Below are 27,867 nucleotides of genomic sequence, written 5' to 3' on the forward strand. Positions count from 1 at the left end.
ATGAATCACCAGTTCTCTGGGCTAGTTTTCCCTAAAGGACAGATTTGTCTTCAGGAACTAATAAACTGAGTAAGGGGTACCTTTGAATATTAAATGTGGTGGTGATATTAGTCTTCTGAGTCCAGTAATCACCTGGAGGTTGTCCTCCCATATGGAAAAGGCTGGAGACCCGGTGGTTGCTCTCTTGCCGCAGTTATGGCTGACTGCTCACAAGGCTGTGACTAGACTCTGGGCGTTGTGATGAGGAGGGTCACAGAGCGGTGGGGAAGGGGAGACCCGTGCACGTGGATGGCTTTTTCTCTGATGTGGCAACACTACAGCCAGCTTTAGAGGCAGTTCTGCGTATCCTTCAATCTCTCATGTATTTAAACTTAGAGTTTCTAGATCTTACACATGTCATATAGAAGAACTTCTCAAAGGATTTGAGGATCTGCTTTCTTACCTATTTCTAGGTTTTAGTTCATGTTATTGGGGAGGCCTCTCACTGCTGTTTTCCACACAGGAAATGAAAACCACCTGCCGGGGTCCAGCCCCGGTGGATCCAGGAAATTCGAAGCGGGGACGGCGTCGGCGAGGATCAGGAAACAACTGCTTAATTAAACTTTAATTAAGGATATAAAGAGTAATAGAATAAGGATAGCTCAGTGAGGAAATTCAGTGGAGAAAAGAGGCTGAAATAAGGATAGCTCAGTGAGGAAATTCAGTGGAGAAAAGAGGCTGAATAATTCAGCCAGAAGGTGAGAGAAAGAACGACATGGGGAGACCAAGTTTTGGTGAACAAGGCCCGCACTTTATTTTTCAAAGTAGTTTTTATACCTTAAGTTATGCATAGAGGATAATGGGGGAAGGGGTAGAGTCATGCAGCAAGCCAGACTTTCTTCCTGCAAACTTATCATATGCAAAAGCTTAGGTGATTTGCATCATCTTCTGGCCCGGAGGCCTGTTAACATTTTAAGACCCTTTCTTCAGAAAACTTACTTTTCTCTAAAGGTGATTGGTCAGGAGCCACCCTCCAAAAGCATTAGATAAAGTTGCATTCCTACAGAAAAAAGGTGTGGTGGGCTATAACAAGAAAAAGAGTTAACTCAAGGGTCCCAGGTTACAAACATTAAAGCTACTACTTACACCAATTATATTAATCAATACACTGCCAGGGACACAGCAGGTAAGGGATATGGAGACTTAGCAGCAAACATTGGCCCAACAAGTGAAAATCCCTTCACCAATACAATTTCTAATCAATCTTTTAACTGCTCAAAGGAATCTGTGTTTAGACAGTTTAGAACATCTCCTGCCTCTCACAGTTGGGAGGCTCTGAGCAATCACATGTGGCCGGAAAAACCTATTCAGGCAGGCTAGAGGATTTCCAAAGGAGTTTGTAGGTTGAAACACTGTCACACCCAGGAATTGTTAACTGGAGCTGTAAGCTAACTCTTTTTTCAGAGAGAGGTAGTGGGGAACAGCCCCCGTAAAGTCAGAGGTGTAGGTGAAAGCACAAAGCAGAAAGTAGGCAGACTCTGGTTTGGGGGTAGATGCTCGAGAATTTCCAGGGGGACTCCTGAGGCTCGATCCCGCCTTTGCGTATGCCGAGCCTCCTTCCTCATGACCTTTGTCATGGGTGGAGTTCCTCACACTGGCTCCCAGCAGTGATAGAATTCCTGTTGAGCTATTCCAGATCCTGAAAGATGATGCTGTGGAAAGTGCTGCACTCAATATGCAATATGCACTCAATATGCAATATGCCGGCTCCCGGCATCTCCCCCTTTTTTATTTCTTAAAACAGCCAGATGCAGCTCAGTCGCGAGCTTCTGAATGTTCTGCCGAGGAATCCTGACAATACAAGGAAGAATGATTATGAGAAGATTAGACAAAATGTTTTTTCCAGAAATAAAAGTTAGAGAAGGTGTGAAATAAGTCATTAGCTGCTCCAGCGGTGGTAAAATCCAGTCGAGAGTGTTCCAGGGTCTGTATTTGATTATGAAGTTTCCCTAAAACCAGGCCAATGTCAGAGCTGTTCCAAACACCTGATATGATTTTTGATTTTTTCCCATTCATAATCTGTCTCGTTTACCTTTAAAGATGTCACGCATATCCACTGGTAATCAGCGTGGCAAGACAGAGCCATTTTCACTTTTAAAGCCTGTAAATCAGTCCCAATATGCATTATTGCCTCTTCCAAGGCATCTACCCTCATCTCCAACTTTCTATCTATAGCTTCCTGTGTTGCTAGAGTTAGAGAAATATTTTTAGACATGGTATCAACATATTGGGCAGTATGCAGTTGTTGAGTCAATGATATTGCTGCCACAGTAACAGAAGTAATTGTGGTTATTAAAGCTGATATTCCTAAAATAAGTAAGCCCACAAATCGTCGCAATCGCATTAAATCCTGAAGTTGTTGTAATACAGCAAGACTATAGTTATATCAATAAGTGGTTACATCATAAGATAAGGTGGACGTTGTAACACTACAAAGGAGCAAACATTATATTGAGGGTTTAAACAAGATGAGAGCATACATTGTTCACAGGTCACTACATTGGGTCCACCAGTGAAAAGTCACATGTACATTAAGTTTTCCAGAATCGTTGGTAAAGAGAAAAACATAAGGAGAGGGTAGACAAGCCAAAACAGAATAAGTAGAATTATTTTCTGGTTGGAGTTCGCGCTGCAGCAGCCTCGTCAGTCTCGCCGGGACCTCGATGTTTATCTTGCCTCCCCTTCTGGCGGGCTCCTCTTTTGTGATCGAAGCAATGGGGGAACTGGATGTCTGGGGGTCTGCAACATGGTGAATCAGCCTGTCTAAATTGGAGAATCTGCATCCTGTGGAAAAATATAAGCACATCCTCGACCGCTAGTTAATAATGGGTCAGGACCCTTCCATTGTCCTGAGAGGTCCTTCCATTTGACTAATGGTTTTGCATTTAATTGCTCCAGGCACCAATGACGAAGCATTGCAGTAGTTCCGGCTGGATCAGTATTTAGAATATTTATTACGAAAAGAGCATGTTGCAAGATTTGATGGGGAGAACTATACTTAAACTCCCCTTCTTTTAATTTTTGAATTTGGATTTTTAATGTTTGATGCGCTCTTTCAACAATGGCCTGTCCCTGGGGATTATAAGGGATGACAGTATTATGTTTAATTTGAAACTTTATACAAAATTTCTGAAAAGACTTAGAAGTGTAAGCAGGAGCATTGTCAGTTTTCAGCGTTTTTGGCAGGCCCAAATACAAAAAACAAGTAAAGAGATGTTGTATCGCATCTTAACCTGCCTCTCTGGTACGAGCAGTTGCAATAATAACGTGATAAAAGGTATCTACAGTTATATGAACAAAAGACAGTTTTCCAAATGAAGAGACATGAGTTACATCCATCTGCCAGAGTACGTTAGGTTTGAGACCACGAGGATTAACTCCCATAGGTAGACTATTATAAACAGTGGGGCAGTGTAAGCAAGAACGCACAATCTCTCGAGCAGTCTCTCTGGGAATTTGGAATTGATATCTTAAAGCAGTAGCGTATTGATGATGAAGTGAGTGAGAGGCTCTGGCCTCCTCAATCACAGTAGCCACTGTATTTCTGGTTAACAAGTCAGCCAAATCATTAAAGGCATTTAAAGGGCTGGGCAATCCGGAATGAGCCCGAATGTGTCCAATGAAAAATATCTTATTTCTTTTCCAAATTTGTTGCTGTAATTTAGTTAACAAATGAAATATGGTAGTTTTATTTTCAGGCAAAACCGCAGTTTCAATATGTGGGAACAACCTGACAATATACTGAGAATCAGAATAAAGATTAAATTCTTCATCTGTAAACATAGCAAAAGCCTCTATGACTGCTGTTATTTCAGCTCTTTTAGCTGAAGTTTTTTGTGTTTTTAAAACTTTTTGGTGATTTTTAGTTAACTATGGAGGCTTTACCGTTTGCTGCCCGTCAGTAAAGGCTATCTGAGCATTTGGAATAGGAGACTGTTTACATCTGACAGGAAAAATAACTGGGTGTCTGGATATAAAATTCAGCAAAACATGTGAAGGTAAACGATGCAAAAATTTTGACCAAAATAGTTTCCTATAGCAATCTGCCAATTTTCATCAAAATTAGAAGCACATCAACATTGGGACCTATAGATCAAGATTCCTCCCAGCTGGATGAACCTGTGGTTGACCAGCAGCCCAGTGTTGAGCAACCTCAACAAGGAGAACCACCAGCTGAGATTCAGGATATCACACCTGGAAAGGAGGAAGTACATGGAGAAGATCCAGTTAATCGTGATGAAGAGGAGGAGAAGGATGCCTCTGAAGATTCTGACCTGGAAGCTGCTCTCCAGCAATTGGCTTTGGCAAAGACTGGGGGTGAATGTGGAGATGGTCCTGATGTCAGGGAGGAGTTTGCATCAAATATAGAGCCTGTTGAAATGCCAGAAGCAGGTGAAGAGCAACCATTTGCTTGAAAGAAGATAAACTGAAGCCATCTCTGCTGTTCTTATGGTGTATATTTGACTGTTAATGTTCTGTCAATAAAGCTTCATTTTCTACTTGCAAAAAAAAAAAAAAAAAAATAGAAGCACATCAAGTTGTTCTTTATTATATGGAATTACAATTTCTGATGGCTCTTTACCAAATAATTCAATGTTCCGCTTTTTTCCTTTAATATCAAACTAGCTGTCAATCCTGAATAAGAAGCCGCTACCTTTTTAGTTTGAGTGGGAAGATGGACCCACTCTAGGGGGCCGTTTTGCTATAAAACCAATTTTTTGTCTGGCTTCCCCAATTACACCTATGGGGGTTTTATGGCAAAGGAATTGTCAAGCAGTTGTCAAATTAATTTAAAAAAAATTTTTTTTTAATTTACATTTTAACAACATAAATTTAGATATATATTAATTTAGGTCTAATGTTTAGTTTAGGTCTCTGTATAAATTTAAATAATAAATGTATAACCTCCTTATCTCATTTTGGTATACAGATATACCTAAATGCAAAATGTATTTATATATGGCAACAAGTATAAACTTATTGACATATAATATATATAAATCAATATACTTGAATTAATCTTTATAATTAACATGTTAATTAATATATATTACAGCAATACAACACACACACAGCTAATACCAACCAATACAAATCAATGTACTGCAATAGTACATGTCACACATATATAATTATACAGTATATAGAACATATATCATCACAGCGCATCAATCCATACCAATTAATATCAGCCACTCACACATTATATTACTGCAATATATATTTAATTATACAGTAAATATATAATATGCATATATAGTATACATATTAATTTATATACAAATTAATCAAGTATAGATCTATAAATAGAATTAGGTATACCTTTATTATATTTTATTTGTACCCATACCCAATTAGGCAAACTGTAATTAGGCAAATATATTTATATTATGTATTTATAACAATATATAAAGTATTGTTAATTGTACCGCCTGTTGATAACTAAGAAATTGAGAAAACCCTTCTCTGAGTATCTCCTATTTGAGACAGCAAGTCCCTCCCCCATAGGGTAAAGGGGAGCGTAGGAACTACATAGGGTTGGAAAGTTCCACAGGTATCCTCAAACTTCCAATCTAACATTTTTGAACTTTTAACTACTGTGGGGGCTTGAGGGCAAATGAAACAAAATTTGACCCCTGAAATCTATCAGGGCAACTTGCCAATCATCACTATTTTGTAAAAGACTTGCAGTTGATCCTTATTGAATGGAATTATTATATTTGCTACGTCTTTTCTAAAAAGTTCCACACTTCTTTTTTCCTCTTTTTATAATTAATTGTGCCACCGAGCTGGGATAAGATAAAACTATTTTTCTTGGGGTCACTGGTAGATGGAACCAATGGGCCTTTTTGTCACAAGCACCTTGTAGGTGTATGTTTTGTGGCAAGAATAATTTAATCTCATCTTTTGGTAATATTAATCCTAATTAACTGATCATTTAAAGTCTCATCTACTTTAACAAGAGCCGACTCTGTCTCATTAGTCAACTTTCTCTTAGAACTGGAATTAGGATCACTTTTTAAGCAATCAAACAAAGGCTTTAAATCTGCAGTAGTCAGTTTTAAATGTAGGCGTATCCAATTAATGTCCCCTAATAATTTTTGGAAATCATTTAAAGTTAGTAAACAATCTCTCCGCAGCTTCAAAGGGGCATTATCAGTTTTTAAAACTTTTGGCAGACCTAAATATGAGAAGCAAGTAAAGAGTTGTTGCACAACATCTTTATAAGCTTCTCCAGTTATCATTTTGTAACCTAAATCTGGTCTATAGCTTTTTAGATAACAAGCAACCATTTAATCTTTGCTTGAATACTTCCAGCAACGGGGAACTCACTATTCTTCAAGGTTTTAAACTCTCTCTCACCTTTTTCTCTACAGCATTCCCACCCTGCATACCACTTTCTCTAATCCTACCAACTCATTTTCAGTAGTATGTGTTGGCCAGGAGCTGGGTCAGTCTTTCCCATAAATGTTAAGAGATGTCTGTTCCTGTGTCTAATAGCCCTGACATTTTACTTTCTTGAATTAAAAGATCTTTTAAAGGCCTTGGAGCTGTAATTTCCTGCACCCAAAAGGCTAGATCACTAGATCTAAATGCTCTGCGGCTCTTAGCTTGAGAAGTCAAGAGTTTTCTTGTCTGATAGTAAGGTAAAAGCAAAAACTGTGTTATTCTTTGACCTTTATTAATTTGCACAGTTTTGGTAGGTGGCGAGATCAAAACTTCAATTTCTCCAATATAATCAGAATCTACTACACCGTGCACCACCAAAATTTTTTGAAAAGAAAGCGAGCTACGCCCTAGCACAAGTCCTACAATGCCCTCAGGCAGGGGGCCAGCCACTCCCATTGGAATGGCATGTCAGGGGTTAATATTGTTGTTAAATCCCCTTAGCCTGGGTGAGACCCCCCCGAGGGGGTTTTTTCCAAGGAGCATGCTCTAGATATTGTGCATGCAGTCTGTTTTAAAAGCTCCACTGTTCAAAAACTTTTTATCTTCTTCAGGCTTAGGCAACACTTTGAGAGGCTTTGGGGGCAAAGTGGGGAACTCTTGGGCCCTAGAAGGCGCAAACTGAGGCGGCAGCGATCGCCTTAAATCGGAAAGTGGTGTGTAAGTTGTTTTTTTTTTTTTTTTTTTTAAAGGTTTGTGCAGAGCGGGAGGGAGCTCGCCAGGGCGCCTGGTCACAGTGTCTCTTACTGTCTCTCTCTCTCCCCCTCTCTTCCTGCCTTTCTCACTTTTCTGTCCCCCTTCCTTTTTCGCTACCCTTCTCTTTCTTTCGTTTCTTTCCCTTTACCCTCTTTCTCTCTTTTTCTTCCCTCCTCCCTCTTTCTCTCTGTATCTCTTTTTCTAACTTCCTTTCTTCCTTTCTCAATCTTGCTGCTTTCCCTGATTCCTTCCTTCTCCGTTCCTCTCTCCTTTTCACTCTTTAGCTCTTTCTCTATCTTTAGATCTTTCTCTATTTTCTTTCCTTTTTTCTTTTTCAGTTTTTTCTTTTTTCTTTTTTCTTTTTTTTCGCTTGGGTGAGGCCCCCCTGAGGGGGTTTTCTGCAATGAGCAGGCTCTGTATATTGTGTATTCTTTCAAAGCTCCTTTGTTTAAAAGAATTTTTTTTTTTTTTTTATCTTTTTCAGCCTTAGGCAATGCTCTGGGAGGCTTTGGATATAAACTGGGGAACTCCTAGGTCCTGGGAGGTGCAAGCGGAGGTGGGGTAGTTGACTTAAATCAGAAATTGTTGGATAAATTTTTAAAGGTTTGTGTAGAGGGGGAGGGGGCTCACCAGGGCGCCCGGCCGCAGCGTCCTGTAAGCCCTCTCCTTACTCGGGAGGTAGAACACAGTCTCCCTCGTTTTGTTCATCAATGGCAGAAAATATGATCTGCACAGAAGGTGGAGACCCACTACCATCCACCGCTATAGCCTCTCCCATAGGCTATCCCACAGCCTCATGAGGGGGGTCCAGAACATTTTTAATCATATTTATAAGATAAGTTTTTAGTTGTTTTTTGCCTTCACCCAAGTATCTAAATTAACAGTAGCCTCTTTAACAGCTTCAAGATTACTTGTATAAAGAGTTGCCATTTTTAGTTTCAGTGTTACCCATGTCAGAAAATTAAGTATAATAGAAGATAAAGCTTTTAGCTTTTAAAAGATCAGGCTTTTTTTTGGCCTTTTAACTCTAGAAACCGAGTTTTCTCTCCAACCCCTTTGACACTTGTGCTGCACTCAATATACAATATGCACTCAATATGCAATATGCTGGCTCCCGGCAACCACCCGCTGTGCTACCTACCTCTGTGTTTTCAGATGGTGCAGGCTTTCTATCCTTGGTGTAGTCCATCATCTCACACTATAGTTATATATACAAGGGCAGTGCTTCTCAAATAAGAAGGTGGATCCTCAAATCCTGCACAGTGATGCAAGATAGTAAGAGCAAGCAGTGAGTGAAGGGTGAGACAGAGTTGTAAACTTCCTGGCTAAGCTTTAAGCACCAACACGGAGATCTGTTAATACTGGCAGAGTATTTTGTGCGGGGGGCGGGCTTTTGGTTTTGGCTCTAGTATTTAAGGAGATCTCACTCAAATCACAAGGTGGCCACCAAACTAATACAGACCTCAATAGCATATCATACATAACAAAACCTTTTACACAAAGTTCAGAAAATAATTAAACAAATAAGCACAAACCACATAAAATGTCAACAAATCTTAGGAAGGCAGGACAGTCTCATTTCTAGACACATTATAATATTCAAAATATCCAGTATTTCATGCAAAGAGACAAGAAAATACATCCCATCCTTAGGAGAAAAAGAAAACTAATGGATACTGTCCCTGAGGAAGGACAGACATTGAAGCTACTAGAAAAAGGCTTTAAATAACTGTCTCAATGTTGCTCAAAGAAGTAAACCAGGCAAATGATGCTTCATCAAATCACAAGTTTCAATTAAGAGGTTTTTGGGGTTTTTTTGGCTGTGCCCTTGGGATGTGGGATTTTAGTTCTCCATTCAGGGATTGAAACTGGGCCCTCTGCAATCAGATCACAGTTCTAATCCCTGGACCACAAGGGAATTCCCAACATAGAGATCATAAAATGGAGTCAAATAGATATTCTGGAGCTAAAAGTACTATGGGCTTTCACCTGTGTTTATTATATAAAATATTAATAGGGACTTCCCTGATCACAGCCGATCCCTCTTCCACCAGAATACCAAGATGTTGAATTTTGCTCATCATCCTCACACATGACCTGTTTTCACCCTAGTTGAACAGTACAATCACTTTTCAAAAAAATTATGTCAGTTTCACCCTGGGATGTGCTTATTTAATTGGCCTCAGGCTATGATCTGGTAATTGTGTTAGTTTGGGAAGAACACCCATCTGCTTAGTATTGAGAGCACTTCCCCTATAGATATAGGTTCAGTGTGGAAGTCTGTTGAAAGCCAATCCATTTCCAATCCTTGGGAGCAAAGCAGGGGAGACCTCCTTTGAAAAAACTTTCATTTTTGCTTGGGGAAAAGAACATTAAGTTAATGATAAGAAGGGCTTCTGTGGTGTCTGAGAGGTTAGGGGATATTATAATATATTGCTTGGATCTTCTTTCCAGGGCTGCTATGTGGGGGGAGGGCAGGGGTGGCACAGCAGTGACTCTTTGGAGGGTGCTGCTGCTGCTGCTAAGTCCCATCAGTCGTGTCCAACTCTGCAACCCCACAAACGGCAGCCCACCAGGCTCCCCCGTCCCTGGGATTCTCCAGGCAAGAACACTGGAGTGGGTTGCCATTTCCTTCTCCAGGAAGTGAATAGGTGCATAACTAAGGACTCACCTGAATAAAATGTGGAATGGGGTCATAACAATGAACTCTGCCCCCAATTAGTTCAACTCAGAGGCTTCACAGAAAAATTCTACTAAGGAGTGTTCTTGGCCTGGAACGACAGAGCTGGCTGTCTCTCTGGCCCCATGTAGCTGCCCCAGGGCAGAGACAGGCTGGGGACTGCCCAGCGGTTTACACTCGGTGTCTATGACACTGTGCACAAGGTCGGCCAGGGTCACGCGCCTGAGAAACCAGCCAGCGGGGTGAATATTGTCACCAGGGTGTGGATGGAGACAGCTGATGGTGGTGGGAAGCTGGAATGAGTGGAGCTGAGCTGTGTGGAAGGAGCTATTAGAGAAACAGGGAAGACTCAGAGTTAGGCTGAATCTTACCCACATGTCACCAAGTGCAGAGCCAGATCTGTGTTTACAGCTGCATGAAGAAAAGTAGAACTTCATCAACATACTAGATTTTTCAGCAACAGACTTTATTATTTAAATATTTACAAATAATAATCTATTGAAAAAAGTTTCGTTTCTTATAAAATTTGGCATTCAGTGTTCCCAGATCACTTTACTATCTTGTATTTATGTCCGACTTTTCTTCATAAATAGTTCACTCAAAATCCTGAATTACTTGCTAAATTGTACATTAAAAGCTCTTTTAAAGGGTTTTTCACCCCACCTTAGTTTTCTGAAATCTAGATTAAGTTTTCTCCACTTGACTCTAGGATCACTGTTTCTTCAACATGAAAACCTTAATGTTGATTATGAAATGAGGCCACTGAAGACTTTCCTTCTTTCATGACAGAGTGTTTTGTACAGTCTGAATCCACACATGTACCTCAGGTGTGGTTCTTATGAATAAAGGATTTGTCATATTTTTCAGTGAATCACTTCTTTAGGATGAATTACTTGGTATTTCTCAAGAGCCTTCACCCTCTTACTTCCTGTCATAGTGATTACTCCTTCACGGAGCTTTCTCATGCACATCGACTATGCTTGGCTTAATGTTTGTTCAGTGATTAGACCTAGAGGCTTTCCCAGATGGAGTCTGTTCATGTTGTTTACCATGAATTATAAATGAAAGCATTTTCACACTGATTGCAGACTTGGATTCTCCCCTGTGCAAATCCTCCAGTATGTTCAAAGTTTAGAGCTGTTGTTAAAGACGTCCACATTCCTTATATTTACAGTGCAAGTTCTCTCATGACATCTACGGCCACACAACAGACTGAAGGTTTTGCTATATAAATGTCACACATGTGGATTCTCTTTCATATAAATGTGCATATGTCAAATGGAGTAAGGATGACTGAAGGGTCTTCCCCACTGATCAGTGTTGTACAGTGATTTACAGCTTTCTTTGATGTGACTCTCTGATGTGTTCAAATATTAAAGCTATGGTTGAAGTCTTGTCCATGTTTATTACATTTATAATACCATGTCATCTAAGGTCAGAATACCTACTGAAAACATTCATAATTTTCTCTCCATTGTGGGTTCCCTCATGTCGCCTAAGGGCGGAACACTGACTGAAGGCTTTTCCACAGAGATGACATTCATACGGCTTCTCTCCAGTGTGAGTTCTCTCGTGACGTCTAAGAGCAGAACATTTACTGAAGGTTTTCCCACAGAGCTGACATTCATACGGTTGCTCTCCAGTGTGCGTCCTTTCATGCTGTCTGAGGTTGGAGGACTGACTAAAGGCTTTTCCACAGAGATGACATTCATACGGCTTCTCTCCAGTGTGAGTCAGATTGTGTTTTCTAAGGTCAGAGCTTTGAATAAAGGCATTCCCACAGATATGGCATTCATAAGGTTTTTCTCCAGTATGGGTCATCTCATGTCTTCTAAGGCTAGAGCAATTGCTGAAGGCTTTACCACACAGATGGCACTCGCATGATTTACCTCTGCTATGGATCTGCTTATGTGGATTAAGGTATGACTGGTCACTCTGGGATTTTTGATACTGTTTGCTGATATTGGGTATCTTTTCTGTGTGAGTTAACAAATGTTGACTCAGTGTGGAGCTAGGACTGAAATCTTCTCCCAAATCATTACATTCACAGGGATCCTCTGGAGTGTGAAATGTCTGCTTTTAGAAAGGAGATGAAAGGCTATTAGTGGTTTGTCTACATACATTCATACACTCCTTGCTCTACATACGAATCCAAAACAAATCATTCAGTGAGAGCTTCCATTTACAATCTTTCCAATATTACCTGCATACACAGTGATTTGCTTTTTATGTGTTGTAAAGACTTTCTCTAAATAGTATCCCAACTTCAGTTTGAGCTTATAGGTTAATTTTGAAGACTGCAATATGTTTCAAAAACTAGACATATGAACAATATTTATTCATTTGCCCACCCCCTCTTTTGTTTTTTTTTTTTTTTAAAGATCTGAGCTTATGGTTTTGAGGTCAGGTTAATTTCTCCACTAAATTCAAACCATTTAAAACTTTTTGCTCAGATATACCTTAATCCAAATTATTAATACCCACTGCCAGGTTTTTAATGTTTATAACCAGGGTTAACACTCAGGAAACTGACCATTGGGATGATTGTAGATGTGTCCTTCTTGCTGATATGCTGTGTGGCTAACAATTCTTCTTTAAAGGCACTTTCCCTGCCTAAAATAATTGGGAAAAAAAATTAGAATGGCATTAGTGAAATGAAAATGTTGAAAAACTCTGACCTCTATGTTTCAAAAACTGGTATGTCGATGGAGAACACTCCAAGAAACAAAAACACATTTATAGGGCATTGACAATTAGTAAAGATTTTCAGGAATGAAATATGAAAAAATGGAGATGAGATGCTGAGTAGGTAAAGAGGGTAAACCTTCAGAGGAGAGGATGAGAACAAGAGTTATTATGTGAAAGTTTAATAAGTACATGAATGCCCTTTTCCCTAAAGCCAAAAAAAAGATAATGGCAGGAGGACACATGAGTGAGCCTGAAATATGTAAGGAATAACAACATTTAAAGAATTTTGCACCTACATCTTAGAAAATATCACTCAGTTAACAAAATCTTCAGTTGATGTTTGCTAAGTATGTACTCACTCACTGACTAGGCACAGGCCCCTGATGCATACCTGGACTGTGGCTTTGGAAAAATCCTCTTCCTTCAATCCACAGCTCTTCACCTTGCTCCAACTGGAAAATCACATCCAATTTGCAATGCTGATACCCTGTTCATGGAAAAAAGGTGGATTTTGAGTTTTGTGTTACTAAAAGCACATTATCATCAAGTCCAGGACAGGCTACTGAGAAATAAGGAGGCTGACCACTGAAGTTCGGCTCAGGCAACAACACCTTGAACACAGAAAACACTGAAATACAGATCGTGTGTCCAAAATAGTGAAGACCTCTAGATGCTAATGTCCATGTTCAAAGACAGGACACACAGAATCCCTTAGTCTTTTCAAAAATGGAAAAATTAAATGTCCCCATAGTGGGTTGAATATTATTTTCAAACAGATGCCAGTAAGTTCCACGAGTATAATCAAGGTTTTACTATTTTCTCTAGTCTGCTGTCAATCCTCAGCACAGTGACTAAAGCAGAATAATTAGAAAATATTTACTCAATTTATTGATACATCAAAAATACTAAGTTCCCAGGTCTGTTCTGAATATTAGAGACTGAATAGGAAGAAAGAGATTAAACTGTGGTCAAGATTACATTTAGTGGGCTGACAAACTAGATGTAAGTATTACATAAAGAAACAATTTGAATGTAGTTATAAGACCTACAAAAGAATCAGGACAGAGACTGGGTGAGTATGTAGAAGCTGTTCTAGATACTTTTTGACTGAATCAATAAATATCTACCTACCTACCTACCAACCAACCTACCTACCTACCAACCAACCTACCTACCTACTTATCTACTCAGTGCATACATACATAAATGTTGACAGACTCACCCACGAAGACCAGGTGACTGATATTTTCCAGCATCACATCTCTGAATAGCTTTCTCTGGGATGTGTCCAGCAGGGCCCACTCTTCCTGGGTGAAGTCTACAGCTACATCTTCAAATGTCACCGATTCCTACAACATGGATATTATGGTTCTGACAGAACAATCTCTATTAATGTCCAGGGCAGGAGGGTTGATATGGCAGCGCTGAGTAAGGGGGTGGAGACGCTGGGTGTACAGAAGGATCAAACCAAGTTTGGGTTCTTGCTGAGCTGGTATTTGCTTTTCAGATATGTCACAGAGATATACACAGCCTGAATTAATACAACTTTGTCATAAAGAAATATCACATGAAGTGTGGTATGATAAAACCTGAAAAATCTCCCCCAAACTGGTAATTATGAGTTCAGACATGTAATTAAAACTTTCACTTGAAAATTCATAACTCTCTTGATTAATTTCAAATAACTTACAGACATATCACAAGGCAAACATTAACCATGATTTGCCACCTTTAAACCATAACTATGGTTATATCATTCCCCTAAAAGAACTTCAGACTCCTCATCTATTAAATGGTGTACTAACCAACCTAGATAGCATATTCAAAAGCAGAGACATTACTTTGCCAACAAAGGTCCGTCTAGTCAAGGCTATGGTTTTTCCAGTAGTCATGTATGGATGTAAGAGGTGGACTGTGAAGAAGGCTGAGCGCCAAAGAATTGATGCTTTTGAACTGTAGTGTTGGAGAAGACTCTTGAGAGTACCTTGGACTGCAAGGAGATCCAAGCAGTCCATTCTGAAGGAGATCAGCCCTGGGATTTCTTTGGAAGGAATGATGCTAAAGCTGAAACTCCAGTACTTTGGCCACCTCATGTGAAGAGTTGACTCATTGGAAAAGGCCCTGATGCTGGGAGGGATTGGGGGTAGGAGGAGAAGGGGACAACAGAGGATGAGATGGCTGGATGGCATCACTGACTCGACAGACGTGAGTCTGGGTGAACTCCGAGAGTTGGTGATGGACAGGGAGGCCTGGTGTGCTGCGATTCATGGGGTCGCAAAGAGTCGGACACGACTGAGCGACTGAACTGAACTGAATGTGCTATGAGTACTGAATGATCTGATGAACTAATGGATGAAGTTCTTCCTATCTAAGTAAACATGCATTAAATACAAACCTCAGTCTATTACTCAGTAAAGTGTCCAAGAACCTTGAAACCATCTCCATCATTCTTCAGAAATGAACAAGTTTCATATAGAACTTGGGATCAGTAAATGTGGTCTCACTGAACTCAGTAAGAGTTGGATGTTCATAATAAGGTATGAAGTCAGATGGTTCAGCAGCATAGGTCAGGGACTCTGAGAGAGCTCTCTTGAAGGACAGTCCTAGCCTGACCATGCCTGTTGTCAATTTTCTCTGGGACCTCAAACACCACTCATTACTCTCTCCTGTCTTCGGCTTGCCTCTCTGCTAAAGGATAATAGAAGCCTCTTGATTGGGTTTGGGCTATCTAGCTCTTCAGAACTATCCACAGGGTCTTAAATTTTTACTCTGCTATCCTCCTCCTGAACATGCAGCCACAGTAAAGGAAATAATACCCCCCTATATATTAATTTCAGTTACCAAGTATGAAAAAAGGGTTAATTTTCTTTTTAAGAAGTTCCTAAAAGAGCAGATATATTCTATCAAAACTTTAAAATTAGAAAAAAATAAATGAATGATTCCTCATGCCTTCTCTGAACTCAACTTCTCTCGTCCTCCTTTCAGAGCCCCCACCCAGGACCGGTGAAGACCGGACTCAACTGAATTCAGGTGATGAGACCTCAGCCTCTCCACTGGATGGTAATCTTCTGCTCCTCCCTCATCTCTGGTCACCACAACCTTAGCCCATTATAGCCAATAACATGATTAACAAGTGAATTATTCCCTGATGAGATCAGGGACAGATTAGAGAAAGAATACTTCTCTCACCTCTTCTATAAATACACAAGCTGCACGGAGGCTGAAATAAATCAGTGTGATGTTAGGAAGGATACTAGTTACTACATTTCACTGGTACTCAGACCCATGAATACTTTTTGATTGCGCTTAGAACATCCATCCAATAAGAGAAACCTGCCCATTTCCTCTCAGGAGCAGGGTATGCAGTTTCAGCAGAAAAAGGCATTCCCTACTCACCAATGGCTGCATTGTCAATAACTCAGTTGCCAGCAGTCTTTCTCTGGGTTTTCACTCACAGACAGTCCAAGCATTAAGCAGGCAAAGCTGAGGATGGAGAGAAAAGTCGAAAGACTCCAGTCTTGTGCACAAGTTCCAGTCCAACATCTCATGAAACCCCAAATCTTCACCTGGTTGTTGACTCACAGTCATACCAACAAACATGCAGTGCACATTCTATGAGAAACACACAGAGGATGCTACTCCTCTCCCAGGGTCAAAACTAAGAAGACTGTAACTATGGTCATTAACAACAACGGAAGAAACACAGATAACTTATGGACATTTATGGACAAGAACATCAAAGCTCAAAGTATTGAGCTTCATATCAATAAGTAACTTCAATAACTCTGTGATATCCAGAGTTATTCAATTCTCTCCCTGACTCCAAACCACAGTGACCCCTGACTCATGCCACATGTAGATTTTGGTTTTCATTTGTAGGTAACACTATAGACATTCTCAGATTTCATTATTCTTGATTTATGCACCCACAATGGTTCTTCAGCATTTACGGTGGCTCTCTGAAAACTCACTCCCTTCCAGCTCTCCCTTCAACTCTTCTAGATCTGTCCCCCATGAACTCAGAAGTCAGTTAACTAAAAATCTGCATTATGATGGAATTAATTTAAGAATTTATTCCATTTGGAGGAATCATGGCACCTATCCTGCCAGCCTTGTCCTTAACATCCTCTGCGCCAGAAAGTAGCAGGAGTCCAAGAGTCATAGTGTTACCATCATGGACTGTTTCAACCCTGTAGGTCAAGGGTGGTTGGAGTTTAGGAGGAAATCTAGTTAAGGCCACGTGATTATCTTAGTAAAGGGGTAGCCAAAATTCTTGAAATCCCTGCATTAATCTTCATTGGCTGCCATATGCCTGCATTTCATTATATACAAACACACATATGTGTATAGGCATACATATACATATGCACACAAATGTGTGTGAGACACATAGAGAAAGCATTTATAAAGTGTAAATTCTCCCCTTTGTTGTTCAGTTGCTAAGTCATGTCCAACTCTTGTGATGCCATGAACTGCAACCCCAGGCAAGAATGGGTCAAAACTAGAGTGGGTTGCCACTTCCTTCTCCACCATCCTAGGTACTGAACCCATGTCTCCTGCATTGGCAGGCAGATTCTTTACCACTGATCCACCAGGGAATTCTCCTCTAAAATACCAATAATAACTAAATATATTTTATGGAAAAATGATGATAATGGATCATAAATAAAAGTAAAATTAACTCACCCATTTGTACCTGAGGTCCACAAAAGACAAAAAAAAAAAAAACGATACAGTCACATCAAATATGACTCTGTGCTTGGATATTTACATACTCACTTAGTCCTCACAGTAACCTGGCGATTTTATCAATTTAACAGATGACATGGATAGTTTACACCTCAACTAGCAGAGACTTTCACTAAATCCAACCAGAGCTAAACCTTTCCCTTCCCCTCTGCCCTGATCTCCATAGAACTCTACCACTCCCTGAGGCCATTCATCTCACTAGTCACTAGGTATTTATTTATGCTCTGTCCTCCCAATGGTCTAAGTCTACCTAAGAATGATACGATTAAGCAAGTTCACCTCTGACCATTATGTATGAATTATAAATACAGAGAAATGTCCACCGTAAGGTAACTTGCGCTCAGTGCCTTGCCCACAAGTGGCTGCAGTCCTGTAAACAATTATTTTCTGATTATAAACTCCTTTCCAAAATAATGGAGTCTGTTCTTCCTGGTAAAAATTCTAATATTTACCCCAGCCCATGGAAAAGCTAAAGAAGCCAACTATTAGGGATACAGTCATTCACCACCCAAAACTACACAGCATATAACTGGTTAACTATCTTTCAGGCTCACATGTATCTGGCTCCAAAGTCTATTCCCTGACCACAGTTTAATGTGAGTTATGTCCTTCCATGGTTTAAAATGCCTCTGAAAAATCAGAACCCCAGAGGGATAAACATTCAGGGATAAACATTCATCCTCTCCCTAGGGGATGGATAAAATTGGCGCAGGGTGTGTAGGTGAGCTGGGATGATTTCAGAAGGCTTTATGCTTGAGATCACAAAGAGTTCCATACTCAGTGACCAGAACCTGAATCCCATGAATCTTTGGAAGAGAAGCCTGACAAATGGGGCCTCTCCCTCTAACAACCAAATACTCTGATGACCAAAGGACTAAAACCAACTGCCTTCAACCAGAATCAGGGAGAGGAATGACTGAGATTCTGGGCCTTTGGACAACATCCAAGCTGCACTAAGCCATCATATATATCCCCTCCCCACTCCAAGGAGCCCAGCGTGGGTTCTGTGTCAGAACTGCCACGCCCGGTTTAGAGCAGAGACCTTTGATCACTTTCCCAAGTAGAATCCATACATACTCGGTAAGATGTCAGGCACATGTCTCCATGGAGCAGACTGTTCGGCTAGCATCTTCCAAAACTGACAGACTCTGCAGAGGGAGAAAACGGACATTCCTTCATTCTCTGAAACTGAGGCAAGTCTGTGGTTTCACCTCTGAGCTCCTGCCGTCCTACACACAAGGCCAGGAAGTGGCTGGATGCCCTGCTCCAGGTGGGCCCTAAGCTCTATCCCCTGTTCCTCCTCACTGCGTGTGGACTGGGTCCTATGCTCTACACCCCTTAGACACCTGCCTCTACCCTGAGCTCTTCAGAAGAATGAGGACACCCCTCCCCCCGACACTGGTCCATACCTGGAAACCTGAATCTTCTCTGTGATACACAGGAGGGAGAATGTTGTCAGCATCCCAGAGACAAGCAGTGCCAGGGTGGTTCCCAGGCTTGCTCTCTGCCTGTTGTAGGCACACACTCTGAAGAGTAACTGGAATCTTCTGGGGCGAATTGAGGGGACTAAGGATCTGGAGGGTGATTTAAATGTCTGGGGGTGGGGTGAGAAATAGAATTCTGGGCACTGTTTCCTCTTATTTTCCTCTGTGAGTCACCCAACAAGGACAGTACTGTCAATCAGATCTGTAAGAAAAGCCCCAGATTAATACAAGGATCTGATAACTGGGGAACGGCTGTCAATATTGAGGACAGTTCACAATATCTGGAAGCTACTCTGTCAACATAGTTTACCTACTGAGTCATAAAGAGAAGGAAGATCTAGTAAGACTACTCGGGCATTGTCAATGGGGTTAGGTTAGGTTTTGACCTCAAGGCAGATTTAAATTGAAATGTAAAATAATTTTTTTACCTTTAGAGTTTTTCTTCTAAGGACATAAGATATCCAGGGAAGCCCTCTACACACAAAACAGAACAGCCCTGTGAATGGGAAGGAACATATCTAGCTGTCACTGCGCTTTGCCCACACTTCCAAACAGAAGGCATCAAAGGTCACCAGTAGGTGAGAACTATAAATAAAGGTAGCCCTGCTGGAGCTGATATCTTTCTCCAAACTATCACCATGTATGTATGTGGCTTAAGGAGAACCCAACTCAATGAAAAAGTCTTAGAAAAAATAACCAAAGCAATAATAATTAAAAAGACTAAAGCATAAGACCCCGCGTCCGAGGTAAGGAGCAGCGGCTGTGCTTTGCTGGGGCAGCTGTGAAGACAGACCCCAAGTCCAAGGTAAGAGAAACCCAGGTAAGACAGTAGGCACTGAGAGAGGGGATCAGGGGGCAGACTGAAACTACAGTCACGGAAAACTAGCCAATCTGATCACACAGACCACAGCCTTGTCTAACTCAATGAAACTAAGCCATGCCGTGTGGGGCCGCCCAAGACGGACAGGTCATGGTGGAGAGGTCTGACAGAAGGTGGTCCACTGGAGAAGGGAATGGCAAACCACTTTAGTATTCTTGCCTTGAGAACCCCATGAACAGTCTGAAAAGGCAAAAAGTAGGACACTGAAAGAGGAACTCCCCAGGTTGGTAGGTGCCCAACATGCTAGTGGAGATCAGTGGAGAAATAACTCCAGAAAGAAGGAAGGGATGGAGCCAAAGCAAAAACAACACCCAGTTGTGAATGGGACTGGTGATAGAAGCAAGATTCGTAATGCTGTAAAGAGCAATATTGCATAGGAACCTGGAATGTCAGGTCCGTGAATCAAGGCAAATAGGAAGTGGTCCAACAGGAGATGACAAGAGTGAACGTCGACATTCTAGGAATCAGCGAACTAAGATGGACTGAAATCGGTGAATTTAACTCAGATGGACCATTATATCTACTCCTGTAGGCAGGAATCCCTTAGAAGAAATGGAGTAGCCATCATAGTCAAGAAAAGAGTCCGAAATGCAGTACTTGGATGCACTCTCAAAAACGACAGAATGATCTCTGTTCGTTTCCAAGGCAAACCATTCAATATCACGGTATTCCAAGCCTATGCCCCAAACCAGTAACGCTGAAGATACTGAAGTTGAACAGTTCTATGAAGACCTACAAGACCTTCTGGAACTAACACCCAAAAAATATGTCCTTTTCATTATAGGGGACTGAAATGCAAAAGTAGAAAGTCAAGAAACACCTGGAGTAATAGTGAAATTTGGCCTTGGAGTACAGAATGAAGCAGGGCAAAGGCTAATAGAGTTCTGCCAAGAGAACGCACTGGTCATAGCAAACACCCTCTTCCAACAACACAAGAGAAGACTCTACACATGGACATCACCAGATGGTCAACACCGAAATCAGACTGATTATATTCTTTGCAGCCAAAGATGGAGAAGCTCTATACAGTTAGAAAAAACAAGACTGGGAGCTGACTGTGGCTTGGATCATGAACTCCTTCTTGCCAAATTCAGACTGAAATTGAAGAAACTGGAGAAAACCACTAGACCATTCAGGTATGACCTAAATCAAATCTCTTATGACTATACAGTAGAAGTGAGAAATAGAGTTAAAGGACTAGATCTGATAGATACAGTGCCTGAGGAACTATGGACAGAGGTTTGTGACATTGTACAGGAGACAGGGATCAAGACCATCCCCATGGAAAAGAAACGCAAAAAAGCAAAATGGCTGTCGGAGGAGGCCTTACAAATAGCTGTGAAAAGACAGGAAATGAAAAGCAAAGGAGAAAAGGAAAGATATAAGCATCTGAATGCAGAGTTCCAAAGAATAGCAAGGAGAGATAAGAAAGCCTTCCTCAGTGATCAATGCAAAGAAATAGAGGAAAACAATAGAATGGGAAACACTAGAGATCTCTTGAAGAAAATTAGAGATACCAAGGGGACATTTCATGCAAAGATGGGCTCGATAAAGGACAGAAATGGTATGGACCTAACAGAAGCAGAAGATACTAAGAAGAGGTGGCAAGAATACACAGAAGAACTATACAAAAAAGATCTTCAGGACCCAGATAATCACAAGGGTGTGCTCACTTCCCTAGAGCCAGACATGTTGGAATGTGAAGTCAAATGGGCCTTAGGAACCATCACTACAAATAAAGCTAGTGGAGGTGATTGCATTCCAGTTGAGCTATTTCAAATCCTGAAAAATGATGCTGTGAAAGTGCTGCATTCAATATGCCAGCAAATTGGGGAAACTCAGCAGTGGCCACAGGACTGGAAAAGGTCAGCTTTCATTCCAATCCCAAAGAAAGGCAATGCCAAAGAATGCTCAAACTACCACACAATTGCACTCATCTCACATGCTAGTAAAGTAATGCTCAAAATTCTCCAAGCCAGGCTTCTGCAATACGTGAACCGTGAACTTCCAGATGTTCAAGCTGGTTTTAGACAAGGCAGAGGAATCAAAAATCAAATTGCCAACATCCGCTGGATCATGGAAAAAGCGAGCGAGTTCCAGAAAAACATCTATTTCTGCTTTATTGACTATGCCAAAGCCTTTGACTGTGTGGATCACAATAAACTGTGGAAAATTCTAAAAAGAGATGGGAATACCAGACCACCTGATCTGCCTCTCGAGAAACCTGTATGCAGGTCAGGAAGCAACAGTTAGAACTGGACATGGAACAACAGACTGGTTCCAAATAGGAAAAGGAGTACATCAAGGCTGTATATTGTCACCCTGCTTATTTAACTTATATGCAGAATACATCATGAGAAATGCTGGGCTGGAGGAAGCACAAGCTGGAATCAAGATTGCCAGGAGAAATATCAATAACCTCAGATATACAGATGACACCACCCTTATGGCAGAAAGTGAAGAGGAACTCAAAAGCCTCTTGATGAAAGTGAAGGAGAGTGAAAAAGTTGGCTTAAAGCTCAACATTTAGAAAACAAAGATTATGGCATCTGGTCCCATCACTTCATGGCAGGTAGATGGGGAAACAGTGGAAACAGTGGCTGACTTAATTTTTCTGGGCTCCAATATAACTGCAGATGGTGATTGCAGCCATGAAATTAAAAGACACTTACTCCTTGGAAGGAAAGTTATGACCAACCTAGATAGCATATTCAAAAGCAGAGACATTACTTTGTCAGCAAAGGTCTGTCTAGTCAAGGCTATGGTTTTTTTCAGTGGTCATGTATGGATGTGAGAGTTGGACTATAAAGAAAGCTGAGTGCTGAAGAATTGATGCTTTTGTACTGTGGTGTTGGAGAAGACTCTTGAGAGTCCCTTGGACTGCAAGGAGATCCAATCAGTCCATTCTAAAGGAGATCAGTCCTGGGTGTTCATTGGAAGGACTGATGCTGAAGCTGAAACTCCAATACTGTGGCCACCTGATGCGAAGAGCTGACTCACTGGAAAAGATCCTGATGCCGGGAAAGATTGAGGGCAGAAAGAGAAGGGGATGACAGAGCATGAGATGGTTGGATGGCATCATCAACTCAATGGACATAGGTATGGGTGGACTCCGGGAGTTGGTGATGGACAGGGATGCCTGGAGTGCTGCAGTTCATGGGGTCACAAAGAGTCGGACATGACTGAGCGACTGAACTGAACTGAAATGAAAGCGTAAGAGAGACTGGCATGGAAAAGAGATTGAATATTAATATTCAGATTCCTTTGCCTTGGAGCAGAACATCATTTAAAAATTATATAACAATTTTAGTGATAAGACTACAAACTATTAAAAACCTTAATTAATACAACTTCAAAGCTTAAGTACAGGACTAAAAATAAGAGATTATAAGACATCAGAAGGAAAATTGACTTGCAGGGCTCCAAAACTTCTGAAGTAAAATAAAGATTTATTAGTAATTTGAGAAGAGACCATATTGGGAGATCAGAGAGAAGAGAACAGTCAGTGCTAAAAACTCATTCATTTATGTGGATGACAGGCTTTAAAATGAGCAAAAGATAAAAGAATTAAGTAAAAATCAAGTAAAAACTATTGAAAGGATCAGAGAGAAATTGAAAACTGTGAAAGACAAGTCTGCAACTTATAAAATCCACATTAATGGTAAAGATAACAAAGGAAATGATATGACAAACAATTATGATTTATCATTGATGTTAATAAACAGTGACTCACCTTTCTCTGTTCACACAGGGCACCAAGTTTCCTGAACAGACTACAGAGGGTTCCACAAATATATACAAATACACTGATCCTTTCAAGTCATCCCAGGCCCCTTTCCAGAAACGAGTGTCCATCATTTCCCAAGTTTCTCTCAGGAGGCCGGAAGCGGCCATTTTGACAGAAAAGACTAGATGAGGACATCCTGGCCTGCCTGAGCCTCTGGAAAATGTTCTAAGTCATATTGGGGACCAGCAACCATTTGATCCTGCCTGCAAGGCTTGGGAAGGAAGCCCACGACTGGCCAGGCTCAGTGAAAATTTTCCTACAGTCCTTGGAGGCCCTGGAATAGGCACAACAGGAGAAGCATGAAAACTACAGAGGAGGTCCTTGCCACCTGAAGGCTCTGCAGCATTTTCTAGGTGTGCCCAGAACCAGGCAACTGCTCACCTGCTCTACATCCTACAAGTATAGAGGAGGGCAAGAAGGGACCATCTGGCTGCCCACTCACAGGCCCAGGCTTGGAAGCAAGATCTCAAAGTACATACCTCTAGGCTGTAGGGTGGAGCAGATGGCAGAATGTGTAGCAAGACAGTCCGACTGAGAAAGGCTCTAGTCTTATTGTTCAGAGTAGGTGGGGCCCTGGAGGGCTGGGGAACAGGGCAGAGTCCCTGAGTCTGGCCTTCTTCCCGGGAGGCCGGATTCCCTGGAAGACACATACACACATACTTAAATGAACATAAATGTACATTTAAACTGTGGAGACTTTTTATCTCCATTTATCCCAAAGGAGAGACTTCAGTTCACTCACTGCATCCATCAAATTTGACTGTGTAATTAGCCCCAGAGAAGATGTTAGCTAAATGCAAGCGAGTATGTCAAATAGGCCACATAGGCTTATCGCAGTAAAGTTAAAGTGAAAAAATACACAATAATCTGTAGTAGAAACAAACTATTCTAAAGACAATGACAGTTTAAACAATAGGGTTACAATACAATCAAATGACCAATTAACGGTTACAGTTACTGTCACCATGGAGAATGAACATGATCAATACAACAGAACAGGGCCACGGTTGTTATCTTGAAAAAAATGTTTAACTTTAAATATACTTAACAGAAATAAAGGGCTTGAAAATGAATGAGCCAGTTGTTCAACCTTATAAATCAAGAGAAACTAAAAGGAAACAAGAGTAAATTGACATTTCAAATTGTTAGGAATTAAGACATTAGTAAAAGTTAAAAGAAATACAAAAGATTAAATAAAAGAGTAAAGAATAAAATGAAGAAACAGATTATTTGACAGAAATCAATTAAGTAAAAGTTTTGATAGTCAAATCAAGGAATTAAAAAAGACACATGAAAAGCTTCTTTCTCAGGCAAGATCAGTCCTGTGATCACTCCAAAGAGTGGAGAACATGCCTTCAAGGCTTCCACTCAACACACCCTTTCTAATGCCACAACCACACAGGGGAAGGAATTTACTGAGTGGCACAGATAGTCTCCTGGGGCTTCCCTGGTGGCTCAGGCGGTAAAGTGTCTGTCTGCAATGCAGGAGACTGGGGTTCAATCCCTGGGTTGGGAAGATCCCCTGAAGAAGGCAATGGCAACCCTCTCCAGTACTCTTGCCTGGAGAATCCCGTGGAGGGAGGAGCCTGGTGGGCTACAGTCCATGGGGTCGCAGAGTCAGACACGACTGAGCAACTTCACTTCACTTATAGTCTCCTGCTGTCTAAAGATTCAAAAGGATTCACAGGGATTCAGAAGCAGTAAACACGAGATGAACAGGTGGATTTTTCTGTCCATTTCTTCAGAACACCCTCCCACCCTACAAGAAGCCCCACATATTTGGTGGCAGCAGTGGGTATGGGAGCTGGACTGGCCATCCCTATTAGTCACAGACCCCACGGTCTCCTTAGCATCTGCCAAGCACAGGGTCACCTCAGGGGAGGATGGAAGAGATTTCCCTTCCTCTGGCTCCTGAGCTTCTCAGTCTCCCTCCCATTCCTGGCTCCTTAACCCCTCAACAGCACTCCTGTTCTTTCTTCCAGCTACCTTCACAGAGGCAAGCGCCCTCTAAGCCCTTCTCATTGGACAGATACTTTTGACCTGCGCTTAGTTTAAAAAGTCTAGACGTGGACTTCCCTGGTGACACAGTGGATAAGAAGCCGCCTGCCAATGCAGGGGACATCCTGGACTGGGAAGATTCTGCATTTGGTGGAGCAACTAAGCCCATGAGCCACAACTACTGAAGCCCGTGCCCCAGACCCAGTGCGACAACAACAAAAGCCTAGATCCTCCCTTATCAAGCAGACTCATGACTTCCGCTTGATGGAGTCAAGTGATGGCAGGCTAGGGGGTCAGCAGGAGAGGCCCTTAGAGAGGAACCAGCACTGTCCCCATGGGAATGACATGGCCTGACTGGGACAGTCACAGGGTCTGCCCTTCTCAACCCTGCCTGCCCCTAAAAATCACATCTCCTTATTCTGAGCAAGAGCTACTTCCTTTCATGACTTTAATCCCAGTAATCTCAAAGGTTGATGCTTTTGAACTGTGGTGTTGGAGAAGACTCTTGAGAGTCCCTTGGACTGCAAGGAGATGCAACCAGTCCATTCTGAAGGAGATCAGCCCTGGGATTTCTTTGGAAGGAATGATGCTAAAGCTGAGACTCCAGTACTTTGGCCAGCTCATGCGAAGAGCTGACTCACTGGAAAAGACTCTGATGCTGGGAGGGATTGGGGGCAGGAGGAGAAGGGGACGACAGAGGATGAGATGGCTGGATGGCATCGCTGACTCGATGGACGTGAGTCTCAGTGAACTCCGGGAGTTGGTGATGGACAGGGAGGCCTGGCGTGCTGCGGTTCATGGGGTCACAAAGAGTCGGACACGACCGAGCGACTGAACTGAATCTTAAAGGATTTAACTCCTCTTTCCCAGAATATCACACTACAGCTATCAAAAAACATATTAAGAAGACCTAATCAGCAGCACTGGAAAACATGAAAGAAAGGAGTAGTATTGGAAAACATGCAACGGAAAGAGCTCAGCAGCTTATTCACCACGAGCAGAAGCACTCTCTTCCAACTAATTCTGAGAACAATCCAGCTCACCCTTAATCACTTTCCAAGACAAGAAGAAAGGATGTCTAGGGGGGGTCTCTGAAGAGGAGACTGTGAAGAGATGCCCTGGGGAGCAGCAGGGCCCCAGGACCAGGCGAGGCTGGGGAGGGGGACCCAGGAGAGGACAGGGGTCGGCAGAATCCAGAAAAAGGGCCCAGACTTGGTTGGAAACCTCAGTTCACAGCCCACTAAACTAAAAGCTCATCTAAGGGGATAAAGATGTTGAATATTAGACTAAGTGGTTAATTCAGGGTTTGACTGTGAATATAAAAATTACCAACATCTTTAGCAAGAACACATTGAGATAGCATAAATTTATTTAGCACTAAGGAATATTTTCAATATATGAAATGATATACATTGGAAAATCAACTGAATCTGACACAATACATGTGAAAGGGAATTAAGTTGGAAATTTAAGAACAAAATGAATGAATCTGGGATCTACTTTTCTTTTGCACCCTGCTGCTAGAGTGGCTCATAACCCCCTCCTCCCATTCTGTCCTTTTCTGTCTGTGGATCATCTTTTTCTGTCTTTTCGTTCATCCCCCTGCTTTTTGCCCAGGTCACTCTCCTTCACTCTTTACTGTGTCTTTCTAAGCCCAGGGGACCTACTCCCCCAAGCTCAACTGCCCCCTGCTTCTATCTCACGCTGTCCCCCTGGTTCTCCCTCGATCTCCCTTTCTCCTCATCCCCTTGCCCCACGCATTCACAGGACGAGCACGCCTTCCAGTGGGGCCCTGGGAACGTAAACACACCCTGACAGGCACTGCCAATGGGATGGGATATGAAACCGCCCCCACCCCGGGTCTCGGGGGCCTCTCTGAGGAGGTGACTGCGAAAAGACCGCCTGGGCAGCAGTAGGGCTGGGGCCCAGGACGAAGCAAGGCTGCAAAGGAGGACTCCAGGGAGGACAGGGGTCTGCGGGACCCGCGGTCAGGGGCAGGCGTGACGGCCCGACTCCGCCCACCAGGGCCGGGGGACACGCCGGGAGGGACCTGACCAGGCGCGGGGAGTGGAAGGAAGACGGGGACGAGGACCGAGGCTGGAAGGTCGGGGCGAGGACCAGGCGCGAAGCGGTTTTACCAGAAATAGGTGTGGGTCCGGCCCCCGCGGCAGAGCGCCTCCAGACTAGGCGGGGCTCCCCGCGGCTGGGACGGTAACAGCCGCGGGGGCCCGGGAGTGTGGAGGACCCGGCGCTGAGCGCGTCAGCGCGCGAGTTTGGACGCGAACTACTGAAACTCACTCGGTGAACCGGGCCGCCAGTCCTGGAGATCTGCTTCCCGGTTGGCAGGAAATGGCGCCGCCGGGGGCGTGACCAGGGGGCGTGGCCTTAGGCGTGGCCACCCTCCTCCCCGCCCGTGGGC

The 27,867-nt window shown here is 42.3% G+C and overlaps 1 protein-coding gene across 15 annotated transcripts; it reads right to left on the reverse strand.

Moving 5' to 3' along the window:
* Positions 1 to 768: 768 nt before the first annotated feature.
* On the reverse strand, positions 769 to 27,867 carry LOC129643236 (zinc finger protein 596-like). Of its 15 annotated transcripts, none has more exons than XM_055567511.1 (11): positions 27,587 to 27,740; positions 23,930 to 24,087; positions 18,709 to 18,985; positions 18,377 to 18,447; positions 13,773 to 13,899; positions 12,942 to 13,037; positions 12,396 to 12,475; positions 10,234 to 11,938; positions 8,324 to 8,437; positions 4,314 to 4,410; positions 769 to 1,830 (listed from the first exon to the last, which is right to left on the reverse strand). In XM_055567511.1, exons 4-8 carry the CDS (start codon positions 18,395 to 18,397, stop codon positions 11,288 to 11,290), a joined length of 975 nt encoding a protein of 324 aa, XP_055423486.1. In that variant the 5' UTR covers positions 18,398 to 18,447; positions 18,709 to 18,985; positions 23,930 to 24,087; positions 27,587 to 27,740; the 3' UTR covers positions 769 to 1,830; positions 4,314 to 4,410; positions 8,324 to 8,437; positions 10,234 to 11,287. The 15 variants fall into 15 exon arrangements, with proteins under 15 accessions (XP_055423486.1, XP_055423484.1, XP_055423483.1 ...); XM_055567509.1 differs by having other exon boundaries at positions 769 to 2,823; XM_055567508.1 differs by having other exon boundaries at positions 4,314 to 4,535.

Source organism: Bubalus kerabau, chromosome 2, assembly GCF_029407905.1.
Source record: "Bubalus kerabau isolate K-KA32 ecotype Philippines breed swamp buffalo chromosome 2, PCC_UOA_SB_1v2, whole genome shotgun sequence".
NCBI lineage: Eukaryota > Metazoa > Chordata > Mammalia > Artiodactyla > Bovidae > Bubalus > Bubalus kerabau.

What these genes read in the sequence shown, in the direction of transcription:
- LOC129643236 (XM_055567501.1), bottom strand. Translation starts at nt 18,397, where the DNA reads ATGTGCCTGACATCTTACCGA. An exon ending in TGTGCCTGACATCTTACCGA is followed by an intron (nt 13,900 to 18,376) that starts GTATGTATGGAT and finishes TCCATGTTGTAG; the next exon opens with GAATCGGTGACATTTGAAGA. An exon ending in CAGTCACCTGGTCTTCGTGG is followed by an intron (nt 13,038 to 13,772) that starts GTGAGTCTGTCA and finishes TTCCATGAACAG; the next exon opens with GGTATCAGCATTGCAAATTG.